This window comes from Ammospiza nelsoni, chromosome 1 (assembly GCF_027579445.1).
Source record: "Ammospiza nelsoni isolate bAmmNel1 chromosome 1, bAmmNel1.pri, whole genome shotgun sequence".
Classification (NCBI taxonomy): Eukaryota; Metazoa; Chordata; class Aves; order Passeriformes; family Passerellidae; genus Ammospiza; species Ammospiza nelsoni.
Genome location: NC_080633.1, coordinates 130,771,212 through 130,786,239, shown reverse-complemented (window position 1 = coordinate 130,786,239; position 15,028 = coordinate 130,771,212). Strand labels below are relative to the sequence as shown.

Genomic DNA, 15,028 nt, shown 5'->3' with positions numbered 1-15,028 from the left:
GACTTTGTCATACTGATGTTCAATAAAACAATTATCTCTAGTCATTTTATATTTTGTGGCTTGGAGTTACAAGTTAAAACTTGTACCCATTTTTTTGTAAACTAAACACATAGTTTGGCAGTGTATTTGTACTGTTGAAGAAAACCCTAACTCCAAGAACTGCTGTTAGACCTGATACAGTGATTTTTGTCCTCTGAAGTACATGGTATCTTCCACAAATGCTTAGAGCTCCAGTCCCATGTACCCAGTCAGATCTGAGATCTCTTGGTGCCGTGCTTGAGGTGTGTGACTCACTCCTTAACTGTCACATTAGAATTGAAGTAAGTCTTAACAAGAAATACTGGAAAATAGAATGCTATTCTAAACATATGGCTTTCAGTTAGTTCAGCTTTGTAGTTGAAATTAGCACTACCTACCTGCCAAAAGAGCAGATAAATTAAGAGAAGTTGAGGACCGCTCTTTCCCCAAAGTGAAAGACAACAAGAAGCCTGTAGCCTCTCAGTGGAGCCTTATTTTACTCTGGCTGGACACAGCAGGGAAGTCGTGCTGTTCAGTGTCTGAACTGAGAGAGTTACGGACATAAAATATTCCAAAGATCATACACAGAATTCCCCAGCCCTTTGTCCCATATGTAGAAATGATTACTTTAGCATATAAATAAGGGGGAAAAAATAAACACTAGTTGAGCCTATGATAATTGCAAGTATTTTTACTAAACCTGAAAATAATTACATACTTGAGATACTTTACAGTACTTTTAGAAATTAAATGCAGATATGAATTGGTATAGCATGAAGACCAAACTTCAATTTGGAGTTAACTAACTCCCTCGAGAAAACTTTGCTAAGGCGTTGTCATAGCCTTTGGATGCTGCAGATATGCAAGTTAGCCCATGGGGAAATAAAACTTTAAATTAGATATGACTACCTAAAATAATATGCAGCAGTAACAAGCCATTTACAACACCCAGAAGGCGTTTGTTACTTTTAGAAAGAAATATAAACTCTTTCCAACACTTGAACAATAGGAAATTAATTCTCTGTCAGTAAAAGCCAGAGGACAAACTAAATATTTAAATGGCCACTGAGGACTGAGGTGGAAGTGCAGCTTGTAGACAGCTATACAAATCACTAACAAACCTTAATGAATATTGGGTGTGGGCATCAGAGTCCTGTCAGATTTGACACTGTGTCCCAAGTAGCTTAAACCCAACACTCAAGGAAAGGTGGAGACCTCATCAGGTCTCTAACATCTGGGATTTTATTTGTCATTTTGGCATATCCTGCAAGCGCAAAAGAAAGAGTAAAAGGGGATTATCCTGACAATGAAATGAGTTACTGAATCTTGTGATAATGAAAAGCAGAAGAATTCTAATTCCTTTCTATAGTCCCTGAGGTGGAGGTGCATTTATAGTTCTGCAGGAGTATAATGTAGGAGGGAAGAACAGATGGCCTGAAATCCATGAAACAAGACACCATCTAATCCCAGGATTGAGTACCAGTATTAATCCTGGTCAGATTCCCTACTGATGCTTTGTAATAGGGTTCAGAATTGCTACTGATGAACTAGCACGTTAACTTCAGAGAGTAAAAAAAAGAATTAAAAGTTCCTTGAAGGTTGGTTGTTCAACTTTCTTTTGTTCAAGACAGCGTGCACTAATTTTGTAGACCTGCATTTGCTATCTGAATAACTCAGCTTTAAAAGTATTTCAGATTAAATTTGATTCAGAACAAATATGGTTGGGTTTTTAATCTCTTCAGTTTTTATTGTGAAATTAATTATATATTTTTTGCGACTGGAATTTCTTTTGATAGTGGGATCCCAGTGTGTATGTGGTGATAGTAGGTGATGCAGTATTTACATGGAAGTCAATTAAATAGACTGTTTAAATTCACGACACAATAGATATAACAGTGAAAGCTGGATGTTTTCTTTATACATTTTATGCTTTCTGTGTTTTTCTTCCGGTTCAGGCTTCATTTTTCAGTGTGAGGTATAAGACACAGAGGTAAGACATTATTTCCAATCATAGGGACCATTTATTAAGCAGTTTAAATTGATGGTATACTGACATGTTTCTTCTTTTTCCATGCCAAGAATATTTTTATGGAATGGAATCACTAGCTTGCTGCCCAGACAAAAGGTGCAATTTCACAGGAAAATCAGGTTATTTTAGCCACACATTTCTACACGCTGCCTTTTGCTAGCTCAGTTACTTAGGTAGCTGATCAATGGGTTGTGTCAGGGCACTCTTTTGTCTGAAAACTAACCTAGTATTAAAGAAGAGTTTGCAACAAGATTGTCTCCTTCATCTGGCTCACTGGAGAGGTACACCTAATGACCATACTGGCACAAATGAGAATACAGAGAAGCATACAGACAAGGAAGGATTGAAGGGAGAAGACTGGAATAAGCCTGGACCTGGACTGTCCTTGATCCTCAGGAGCCACGTTCCAAGAGTGCAAGGCAACCTGTTTGGTTTGTGTGGCCTGGATGTATCTGTCAAGCCTTGAACTTCCACAAGCATAATTGACTGGGTTAGAGAGGCCCAAATAGAGCTCAGCTGCTGCCAGGCACTATCTTCAGGATAGTTTATTTATAAAGAAAAGCTACCCTCTAGTTCATGGATGATTTAGTTTACTAAAGCAGTTAAAATTCACTGAATCCAGTGTAGAGCCAGAGGAGCAGGACATCAAAGTAACTCTAAATCAACTTTGTGGTGATTATATTTGGATACATTTTGAGTGGCATCCGCTATTTTGTAATGTTTTATTTGCTGGGCAACCATTTTGATTTTTCAGTGTCTGATTTTTCAGTTGTGCTAAATATCTACAACTTTCTAGACATTTTAAAATACCAGTTATCTCCTGATAATAATCCAAAGTTTTCAACCAGACACCTAAAATTAAGATGTGAAAATGCATAGATCTTTTTCTTAATTGAAGAACATCCCCATGTCCATCTGTAGAGCTGGAGTAAGAATGTTTAGCTGCTTTTCTAAAACCTGGTGGTATCTAAAAATGTTTGTGATAAAAGAACCAAGTATTACTCATATCAATATAGTAATCACTTTTGAAAGCTGGACTCACAGATGCAATATGAACACTATTTTTGTTGGTTTATAATATGCAATTTTCTTCACCTAATTGGAATAACATAAGGCAATATGGAGCTTTACAAGTATATTCTAAATTATTGTACTCCCAAGACAGCCTTGACCAATAATTAAAATCCCTTTGGATCTAAACTTTAATATGCCCTCTGTGATTAGGCATCACAAAATCCAAAATTACCAAATCACCAAGTGAATTGAGATTTTTCAGTTATTTAGTATGCAGTAGTGTAATGAACATGATGTACCTGCCCAGTTATTCTTTAAGGGAGATGAGCTCATTTCAAATAGATAACCATCTTTGACTTCTCTTCTGATTCATCACTGACCTGAACTCCATTTGAACCTTGTTAGACACAAAACAAGCAGGATTCCTGGCCTGAGCTATAAAATATAATTAAGCCCTTTTGAAATGATGTGTAAAAGAACATAGCTTTACCCCTACTATAACTACTACCACCACCACAACCAATAAAGTTAAATCAACCACTGCCTGTAATGGATTAAAATAATAAATGTTCCTGGATTTTAGTGTTTGAAGTACTTGAAGAAAACAGGCTCCCAGCAGCCAGTACCGCTGAATGCATGGGGACATTTATTAGTGATGAATTCAAGGGTTTGGCCTGGTTAAGATCATTACTTTCTGTTTACCGTGTGTTACACATCTCATGTTTTTACAGAGCCCATATGTGTCCCAATGTAATGCTGAAAAACTCTTTCACTAAAGAATAGCTAATTGGTAACATGTAAGTATTGTTCTCATGGGGAGAATGAACCATCATAAGATTCAGCTCGATACTAATGAGAAATCCAGTGCGGTCAGTGGATTGTTAACTAAATCTCTCCTGGAAGGTAGTTCTTAAAATTGTTCTCTACTATGCTTCACCATTTGTTTGCTACTGCTGTTTCCAGACTTGAGTAAATTGGCTGCCTTTGAAATTAACTGCAGTATTTCCCCTGTAATTATTTTCACAGCTTTGTTACCCTTTCTTCTCAGAAGATGGTTTGTCAAGCATATTTGTCAACAGAGCGTTGTAACTGTAGTATAACTACTCAGTATGTGATGTATCTACAGTTTTCTTAAGAGGAAAGAATTGTGTAGATAGTTGTACCGATATATTAGATATAACAGCATATTTACATTTTAATATCTGTCTTAATGTCAATGACAATCTGAAAGTAGCTACTGAAGTTGCAAATATGAAGAGTGAATGTTCAGAACCAAATACCACAGACTGTCACTTTAGTAGCAGGTAGTAAGGAAAACCACTTGCTAATTGATCTTTAGCGGCAAGATTGTATCTCTGCCACTCGGGCAGGGAGGACCCATGGGGGAGCCTGGAGTTCTTCCTTCAGAGGGCACCAGGATCCCTTGGGTGGGAATATACTCCACAGGCTGCTGCTGGCAGTGAGACCACATCACTCGCATGCCTCTGAACCAGCGTGGCTGGCTCTGTGCTCTGGGACACGCTCTTGCTGCTGAGCTGCCCCAAACTCAGAAAAGCAATTTTCTTCATAGTGCTATTGTTTGTAGCAAAGCTACTGGCTTTTCAAAAGAGAGCCAAGTGCCAGTTCAGTGCCCTTTGCTACCTTTGTTAAAATACATGTGTTTTCATTTTCTTAATTCTCTTGTCCCCTGTTGAAGTTTGCCAATTAAAATCATGCTCTGTGTTGCATTAGGTGACAGTGCAATGAACCAAACAGCATTTGCAGCCAAGGAAGAGCAAATGCGCAGGGAATAATAGAAGGAAAAAAGCTCCTTCTATATTTCTACTCATTTCATTTGGAGTTGATTCAAATGTCAACACTGAAATGTTTTTGAAAACAGAAAGTCCATGGTTTATGTCAAAACATTGTCTTTCCCTTTGTTAACCAAGAAGAACAAACAGAGATTTTTTTTTTAATACCTGTATTGCTTAAACCTAAGTGATTGTTATTGCAAGGCAGGGATTGTTTTTATATATTTGCTGCATCTATTAAAATGGGCCAGCTCTTTCTTTTTCTATTCACACAAAAGAATTTATACACACACAGCAGTTTCACAAGGATGAAGCCTCCTATTATTGACAAATGCTAATGCAACTCTACTATAATTATATATAAATCTGATCTAACTATGTGTAAAACTGTATTAGGGTACTCAGATTCTGTGAGATGTCTTTCTAAATCTTAGCATAAATCAAGTATGTACTGACTAAAAAAGATGTTAGAATATCAAAGTAAATGTCTTTAGGTAAAATTTTTTCACTGTTCTGTTGTAATGATCTCCACCTTTAATTTTGGAGCAAAGTAATTTTTGGAATGTGACAAGCTAGCTATTTTTAAACCCTCCTACATTGTTTCCAACCATATAAAATACCTGAATATTCCTTTTGAGCCTATGTCATCGTAAAGGTAATGCTTGCAATAGCACACAGAAGCCTGATCTAAGTTCTCTTTTGCTCCATTAGTGTAGATGTGTTTTGTAGTGCTATTGTGTTTCTGGCTGGAGTCTGACAGGGGAGGGCTGGCAGGATTTTTTAAATGCTGTCCAAAGCAAGTGCTTCATATTTATTAGTCTCTTGGATGAGTGTTTTAAAAGTCATGAAACTATTTGTTCCTAAAAGTAAATTATTGCACGTACTGAAAAGTGCATTGGTGTTCATGAGCCATAATCCAAACAGCACAAGTTAACTTCTACATGTCATAGCAATCATTTATGAAGATATATTGCTTCTTTGTGCTGCCATCTCAAGTTCACTTCAAATGGAGACTTTGATTTAATCTATTGAAACTGAAGGCAGGCTTCCACAATAGGGGTTTGTGAGAGATGCATTGAAGGACTGACTGAAAATAGTGTGTGGGATGGCAAAAACAAGGGAAAATTATTTTGCATCTTTACTTTTCTGAGGTGATTGCTTTAGTCATGGGAAAGCACTTCACAGACTGAACATGTACTTTTGGGATTTCCATAGAAATAGTACTTTACTGGAACTTCTCTTAGACGCAGAGATCTCTTTACTTACTACTGCTTTTTAAGGTTTATGCATACTTGTTCTTCATTTCTTTTCTTTAAGCTTCCTCAAAACATCACTACATGCAAGTTTGTCTAAATGGTCTCTGCATTGCAGTTTTTCTAACAGTGAACAGTGGTTTTTTTATACTGAATCAGCTCATCCCTGAAAGGACAAGTAGGTACAACTGCTAGAAGGATCAAGGGTGTGATTTTTGTCTATACAAGAGCACTCTGGGTCACAGCAAGAAAAATAAAAATCTCTTCCTGAGTTCCTGAACTTTTCCTCGTATTTGTAGGACACAATCCATGGATGTGTCTTGCAATATTTCATGTATTGAAAACTAACCAACATTTCCTTATTCTTAATTGTTTCTTCATTTCTCATTGTTTGCTTAGCATTTGAGAAAGGCACTGCTGATTTTGAAGCAGCAGTATTATGTGCTGAATGCTCAGTTCTGCTTCTAAGCTGTGGGATATTGTGTTTTCTTTGTACTTTGTGGAGCTGAGATGACAACACAAAGAGACTGCAAAGCATAATCCTTCCAAGTGTAATCCCAGTGAAAGAAAACATAAATAAAACCACTTGTATTCTGGTATTCCTTTTCCTCTTCTGTTGTTTCTGCAACTTGGCCCATATTCTAATAAAACTATAGGAAGAAATTTTTCTATATTGAAGAATTGTGCAATAGTTACCAAGAATTTATTCTCTTTAAAATCAAAATTCCATATAGAATATTAAAAGAAAAAAAAAAGAATTTCCAAGTATTATAGTGCCTCTTAAAATAACTAACTATAGCAGGATGTCAGTGTGTGTTGATAATCAACTTTTGTTGATTATCACTGAAATTCAGTGTCAAAAACAGCCTTGAACAGATCTGTCCCATAGGCCTGTAACCCATGAGAGCAGATGCAGGATTTCAGGAACCAGCCTAAATAAAAACCCCCAAAGCTGGAACTCCATTTGCAGTCGGTGACAACAGTCCTGTTGATTGGCATGGGACAGTGGTTGGTTTGAGCCCTTGATCATTGTTACTAAACTCCAGCTGCTCAAGGGAGAGATGGTTTAAGTTTGTGGTTCCTACTCAGGTTGGACACAATTCAATGCCAATGTTACTGTGGGCATTGTTGGACCACCTTCCTAGTGTTTGCTGCTTTTAAAAAAAATATGCAATGTATTTCCTTCCATTGAAAAAATAGTGCTCAGTATTATGAAACTGTAAGCCCCAGGATGCAGACAGACTTCTTCCTTGGATGCTAGGAGAGATTCATAGGAGAAGTTTTATTGCATGGATTCAAAAGAGTGAGTTGTGTTTTGGGGGGATTTTTCTACCAGCAAAGTTACAAAATGAAACTGTTCCTTGAAACACCTGTGTATAAGCCTTAGGTGTCTTTTTAATCTTTTGCCTTTTGTAAATGTCTAGTTTCATTAGAAAAATAAGCTGTGTGCATTACAAAGTAGGGTGGCATCCAGCATTCAGGGTGTTGAGTCCAAGTATTAGCACCAAAGGACATAAAAGTTAAGCCAACCTCAGATGTAGTACTTTCCATGTGAATATACCAAAGAAATAGAGATATTAGGCATGGTTTATTTTATTAAGCAGTGATTTGCAGTAAGTTAAATTCTCAAGAGCTGGGATATTTCTAGATGATGTTTCTATCCTCAAAATGTTTGTCTTTAATGAGAGTATGTAAGTTCTGTCATAAATGTAATCTGCCATTACCATTTTTAGGTTCTATGAAGCTATGTAAAGTTCAAAAGGTTATGATATGAAAACTTTAAACTCTTTTTCTCAGGAAATGTGCATTATGTAGCTTGAGATAAGCATTTGTTTTGAATTATTTGAATTCAAACAGTACCCTTCTTCAGCTAAGTACTCCCAAGTCTAGCAAGGTGCTATGTTATAGTAATTAATCTGGACAAAAGCAGAAAGAACTGTTCAAAATCTCTATTTCCTATCAGTTTGAAATATGATCAAGTGAAGCAGCTGTAATTATTCTTAATAGACTTTTTTGAAAAAAAAAATCATAGTTTAATGAAAAATGTCTCTTCTCATAAACCTTAAAATACTCAGAAGGCAAAAAGTCATGTTTTGGCAAATGATTCTTTGTAAGGAATGTGGATGAGACATACCTGCTCTGTTACAGCAACATGGTGTAAAGTCTGGTTGATAGTGTGGGAAGAGCAAGCTAAGTGAAAAAAACAGGAAATTTTTTAAAAAGTTACAGATCTCCTTGCCCAGGTGTGTAGTTCTTCCTTGGAGACCAGAGTGATTGTCCACAAAAGTATTTCCATGAAAGTCAGTGGGACTATTTGTGTGAGTAATGGCTTGAGATCCCCAGGCTCATGGTAAAGTGAATTCAGGAAATAAGCACAAAAATGTTTGGAGAATAACTGCCAGTGGGATTAAATTTCTCTTTCTCCTTTTAGGAATCCATGGATCATCTTTAGTCCTTGACATAAAAGATTTCTTACTTAAAACAAGTCTCAAAGAAAGAGCGAAATCTCTGATTGGCCCTTTTTGCTGCTCTGTTAACGTGGAAGCCAAGTGGTGTAAGCACAGTGGTGATCCTGGCCCAGAGCAATCTGTTCCAAAAATCTACATTGATTTGAGAGGAGGACTGCTGCAGGTCTGTATAAGATGCTTATGGTTGTGCGGTTGAACTGGACTGGTTATGGATGATTAAGTTTTCAAAAATAAATTTCATTAAAGCCTTCTCATCCTACAGCCAGTTGCTAGGTTGGGGAGTTTTGCATGTTTGATTTGGGTGGGTTTTGTCTTATCTTATAAAATAAGTATCTATTCTTTCATGTAAACTATTGATTGAAAAATTGTGTACTGTGTTTTGGATTTACTTTTTTTTCAATACTGCTTAAACCTTGTATTTTAGCTGTATGTGTGTGTTCCTTAAAACTACTGGATCAAATTACTAACACTTAATATCTAGGGTCATGTTCTGATGGGTGTGTGTTGGTCTGTCCATGATCTACGTGTCTGTAAAGCCTAGAGGAAGCCCTAAGAAGTACATATCCTTTCTTTTTAAACTTACACAAATTTCTCAGGGGAGTAATTGCAAACTGTTGTTTGTAACAATTAATGCTCAGTTTTCCGTGCTATCCTCTCCTTTTTGGAAGTGCCCACAACTTGAAATCAGTCCAGGAAGCTTGGGAGTTCTTGAAATGAAAAATAGATTCTGTGGGGCATAAACAAGTGGGCTTTAAGATATGTCTTGTTTTAATTATTTTTATTATAGTATCTATACATACCAAATGTTTTAAAATAAATACATAAATCAAGTATATAAAACACAAAAAGGAAATTTTGACATTTAATCGTGTCAGTAAGTTTTTTCCCAGAACTGGCATTGGAAGGTCTTAGAACAACAGCACTGGAAATAGGGTTAATCAGATAATACGAATTTGGGAAAAAAATGTATCTTAATGAATAAATAAAGTCAGTTTGTTTCTTTGCTCCTTTTTTTAATTGTTTTTCACAGGTACTTGGCTGACTATCTGTATGTGTTGGTAATAAAATGCTTATTTTTTTTCCAAAATGTTGGGGTTTGACAAGTACCAAAAAGGAATCTATAAATCTCAGAAAGCCATTTATTATTAGAGTATAATTAGGGACAATTAGCTTCTGCAGAAGATCATTAAGTGTTTGGTCTGGCAGAATAGATTTGAAAATGCTGACAAAATAATTATCAGTTCTGTTTCAAATTAATTTATTTATGGCTAATGATTTTACCAGCTCTAAACATGACCTCACCTATCACTGTCACTTTGTATTGCATCAGAACCTTGAGAGCTTATGTAAAATCATAAGCTGAATATTGTAGTAGGAGTTCCATGGCCTAGTGTTCCCTTCTGCTTACAAATGAATAAAAGTGTGAGATGGAGAAAAATGTTTGTCCCTCCTCTGTCAGTGGGGACTGAGGCCTCTGGGATTGGCTTACGGTGACAGAGCTCCTCTGAGGTGGTGCTAGAGTAGGTGTGGGACCCCAAGACCAGAGGTTCTTCAGAAACCATGGTGGAGATGCACTAAATTCAGAGAATACCTGCCTAGGCTGGGAATCTTTAGCTCAGGGCTGGCTGTGGCTGTGATTCAAGAGGGTCTCGGTTTATTCTGTGGGCTTACTTCTAGATGCAGGGCAAGAAAAAAATCTGCCTTCTTGCAACTTCATTCCCTTTAGGCATCTTCTGATTTTTTTTCACATTTGAAAATTTATATTCCCCCATTGAAAAATTTGCACTACTCTTTATGTGCATACCTGACTTGTGTGCTTCACTCACACCCTTACCATAACTTTTAAGTTACAGTCTGGGCATTTTGATTTCATCCCACACTGGTTCCATGTCTAATTTCTGTATTGCTAGTTGCTTCTTTGTCTTCTCTGGTGCTTCAAGGCCTGCTTCTGCACATGAAGTCTAAAGTAGTGGTTCCCCATTAATATAATTCTGTCAAACAGGAGCTTGATTTGAAAAAAGCAGCAATGCTTGTCCAAGCTGGCAGAAGGGAATGCCTTCTTGCCTTTTATTTTGCTACAAAGTGTGCGAATCTTCTAATCTTCTAGACTTGGCATGCCCAATTTTATTAGATATTTTTCTGTATTTCTGTTTTAAACTTCAGAAAACTTTGAACTTTTAAACCTCACTTGGAGGACTTACAGAACACCCAGTTCATATGCTTAAATTTTGTGTTTAAGATGATCTTTCATATGTCTTCTGTGCCACATTCTTAGCTGTGTCACTTAGTTTAAAATGTAATCCAGAATTCCAGTTCTGGAGCAACCTCTTTGAGGAGTTTAAACTTTGTATCTTTAAGGGTTTTTTGTCATGTCTTAAACTGAGAAACTTGTGACCAGTGCTAGCATTGTGTACAGTTCTTGAATATAACATTTAAGATGTGTGGTCTTCCAGGCAACCTCACTGTGAATTGTTAAATGGTAGGAACTAATGTTTTCCTTCAGATAATAAAAAGAACACATTTGAGAAATAGTTTTGTAAGGATATTTTGTTGCTTCTGTCCTTTATTTTAAAATTAAGAATGCTTGCAAGCAATTAAGGCGTAAGTAGAGCAGACTCAAAGCCATATAAAATTCCTGTTGTTTTTGGGGAGGTGTTTTTCCCTTCAAAAATGGCTGAATATTTGTATGTAATTTTTTCATCTTTTCTCTCTCTCTCTTTCTCTCCCCTTTTTTTTCTTTTTAAAGGTTTTCTGGGGTCAAGAGCATTTGAACTGTTTAGTTCTTCTCCAGGGGCTTCTGTGGCAGTACCTGACTAAAAAGGGCGGTGTAGAGACGTTGATACCTGAACATCCACACCCAACGTGTTTTTCTGCAGAAAGGAATCAAGCCTCAAAACCTGAGCATTCCTCAGATGATCTGAGAACAGGACTCTTCCAGTATATACAAGATGCAGGTAAGAAGGATATAATTTTGGCTCTCTTTTTTTCTTCCTTTTTTTTTCTAAGTTATAAAGTAAAAATAGTAGTAACCTATTAGACATTACTTGCCTCTTACAATGAATAACTTTATATTTTTTGGAAAAGCAGTTGAAAAGACATCTGCTAGAATTTAAAAACATACTTTAAAAGACTTTTTTGATTTCTTTCCATTAAGCTGTAATGTTTTAAAAGTCAGGGAAATTGCTTTTTTATTTTCTCTCCTTTTGATCCCGAGGGATTTCTTTTTAATCACTTTGGTTTCATAAACCAGCATGTTTCTTTCTAGAAATTGCATAACAGATTATAGCTTTCTTTCATTTGACAGAAGCACAAAAGCTGCCCAATGCCTATGAAGTTGTGTTTTACAATGAAACTGAGGATAGTCCAGGAATGATGCTGTGGAGATACCCAGAACCCAGAGTGCTCACTCTTGTAAAAATTAACCCTGTTCCTTTTAATACCACTGAAGACCCAGATATTAGCACTGCTGACCTTGGAGATGTTCTTCAGGTGGGTAATGAGTTTTCTACTTTCAGTAACAAATGGAAATATTACTGCTGTAAAGTGAAAGTTTTCAAACTCAGATTTATTAAAAAGGAGCACAAAACAAATGTCAGGAGCTCTATAAAACCAATATGAGGTACATTGCACAGCTTGAGCATATCTTTAGTTTCAAAACTACTTGTATAAACATTTTACCCACTTACCTCTGCAGTTTTTATGTTGCATGATAAGCTATAGCCAAGTTTATCAGGTTTAGTTTGTGAGTATACAGTTTTTATTCTTTCTTTTTATGGTTTCATCCATCAGTCTTTGCATAAAGACTTCATTTGGTTTGAAACTGAGACATATGAGGAAAGACCTGGTCTGAAATTTCCAAGTTCTAGTGGAATCATTGAAGTAAAAGCTCCAATCTGGCTGTTCTCTCCTATTTCTGAGATGGCAGATGGCTGCACTGCTCCTAGTAAGATCCACAGGGTAGGGGGAAAGGGTCTGGTTTCTCTCATTTTACCTTCAGAGGGTTGAAGTGGATGGTGTGGTTTGACTGTGTGAGAGCATGGAACTTCTCTTTTAAGGAAGGCTGAGTGCTGCAGTCTCCATGCCCTAAAAATAGACCATACCTCAAAATTACACTGATCCTTAATGTGCTAGAAGTTTTGCTTTCTAATGTATGCAATTGGGTCATTACATTTTCTCCTGTCTAGTGTAATTCTTTTTAAATTCACTTATTCCTTGCATACATATTTTGATTTTAGCTCAATTTTAATTCTCGTAATCTCTGTTTCCCTTTTGCATTACAAATTGGACCTGTCATTTTTTTTAATTTCAATCTTGTTGTTAATCAGAATAGTGTTGTGAGTCAAGGGAAATAAATATTTCCCAGTTCTTCCTATTTGTCCAAAACTCTTGAATTCTATTTCATTATTGCTGTGATGTTAAAAATTGCTTTTAAAATTGAATTATTCACCAATATGCTTTGAGTTATGAATAAGTAGGATAATCTTCCTCAGATAAATGGTATAATGTTATTACCATGCACATACTGTCGGTGAGATCATGTAAGTGTCCTGCCAATTTCTTTGCCCTCAAGACAGCCAAATGTCAGCTCCTTTCAGTTACATGAAGATTAGAATTAAATGGAAAAAAATCAGCTCCACTTGGCATGAGGTTTGAATCAAAGATCAAAATTGTGTTATTGTAGGCTGTCTTGATGGCCTATTAGGTTGCTATGAAAGCCAGCATTTCACTTCCTTTCAGGCTGGTATTTTTGGAGCACAGCACACCAAGGTTTTGGTTTAATTACATTACACTCCCATTATAGGTAACAGACGTCATGAAAACCATTATGTATGTGCTTGTGGAACGATATGACCCTGTCCAAGGGGAACACCAGCTCTTCTTCAAATGGGCATACACAGCTGGACTTTCAGTAGCACACAGGTTCTGCTTTGTGCTTCCATACGATGGTGTAGAGAAGAGAAGATCCAGCTCACTATTGTTGCCTCAGAGAGTGAGAAGCACCCAACTACCAAGGGTCAGGTTCTGTCAGCCTCTTCTGACATTCATGTGATTCTTCAGATTTCTGCCACCAGAGAAAATATAAAGATATCAGCCAAATTAGAGGACATTTAGTAAAAAATTCTGCTTTGGACCCATGATGTGCAGAAATGCCTACAAGAAGATCCACGCTTTGGTTGAAGGCCATTCATTGTAGTAGTAATTGTTGCCTGTCTCAGGGTGGTGATTTATTACATTTTCCAGAAATGGCCATACACCTGATGAGCAGCCATTTTAAACATGGGCACTGTGCATTTTTTTATTAATCTTAATAGAGTTATGTGAGTGGAATAAGTAATGCAGAGAAAAATTTTAATTTCTTTAGGTAAATTGCATTTACTAAATACTCATATCAAACTTCAGATTGTAATTGAAGTTAATCATGAGGCCTTTTATGAGCTCCACTTTTTCCCTGTGTGGATACATGTTAATTAATGTACTGGGGATTTAGTGCATATGGAAAATTAATTAAATACAAAGAGAAAAAAGATAAAACAGTATTCATTTTATTCCATTCTTGAAATGAAACATTAGAGAAACATCTGCAAGCCAAAGACTTTAGCTTTTTTGGAAAAAAGGCTCTAAATTAAAAAACAATAATGATACTAAGCTATATTAAAATATACTTTAAAAACTTTCCCAGGATTGTGGATGTGTTCAAATGCAAGGAGGACCCATAATGTCCCCAGCTGTGTTACCAGTCTCCCTTAATCCTGTGCTTCACAAAGATACAGTCAAAGGTGCCCTTCTGTAGTTTGTATTGAATTTTTGCAGGTTTTTTTCCTTGAAGTTTTCCAGTTGCATGTTCTTTCTTTCTGAGTAAGTTGCTATGACATTTCATCTAGCTTTCTGTCTTTGTTAAACTTTTAGCATAATGTTTTAATCATGGGTAGGTTTTAGAACTCTGTGTTTTTATAGCTATTATTCAAATTCCTGGAACTTGCCAAAGCTTCACCATAAAGAGAATTTTTCTGAATATTGAAGGTGCGTGTTATCTCGTACAGCCAAAGGATAGAGAACAGCTTCAGATCATAAGAGTTGATATGAACTATACTGTTTCTGTTGAACCTTGCCTTGCTCCTATTTCTGAATTGCCCCAAGAGCTGTTTTCTTGTGCTTTACCGTGTGTTTTTGCAAAGGGAAGCAGTTTCAGTGGTCAAGTTTGTAATACTTTGTTTTTGCAGCCCAAACATTGTTGCTTTTATTTGTGGGGGGAACAGGAAGAACTGATGTCTCTGCCATGGCATACCACATGGCATTACTTTAGCAGTTTGAAATAGAGCTTGGATCTAATGGTTTGAAGGAAGTGAGAATTCTAGATCTGATTGTAAGAAATTGCAGCAGGATTATATTTCTTTGACAAGGTGGAAAGTACCTGAATTTGTTGTTTTCCCTGTTTAACAGACATGGCAAACACTA

The 15,028-nt window shown here is 36.5% G+C and overlaps 1 protein-coding gene across 1 annotated transcript in view; it reads left to right on the top strand.

Annotated features, from left to right (window-relative positions):
- VPS13B (vacuolar protein sorting 13 homolog B) overlaps positions 1–15,028 on the top strand; it is a 429,559-nt gene that overhangs the window by 338,224 nt on the left and 76,307 nt on the right. The window contains exons 37-39 of the mRNA XM_059490125.1: positions 8,536–8,735; positions 11,319–11,526; positions 11,877–12,061. Of these exons, the coding sequence (XP_059346108.1) occupies positions 8,536–8,735; positions 11,319–11,526; positions 11,877–12,061 (593 nt within the window). The remainder of the gene's footprint in view (positions 1–8,535; positions 8,736–11,318; positions 11,527–11,876; positions 12,062–15,028) is intronic.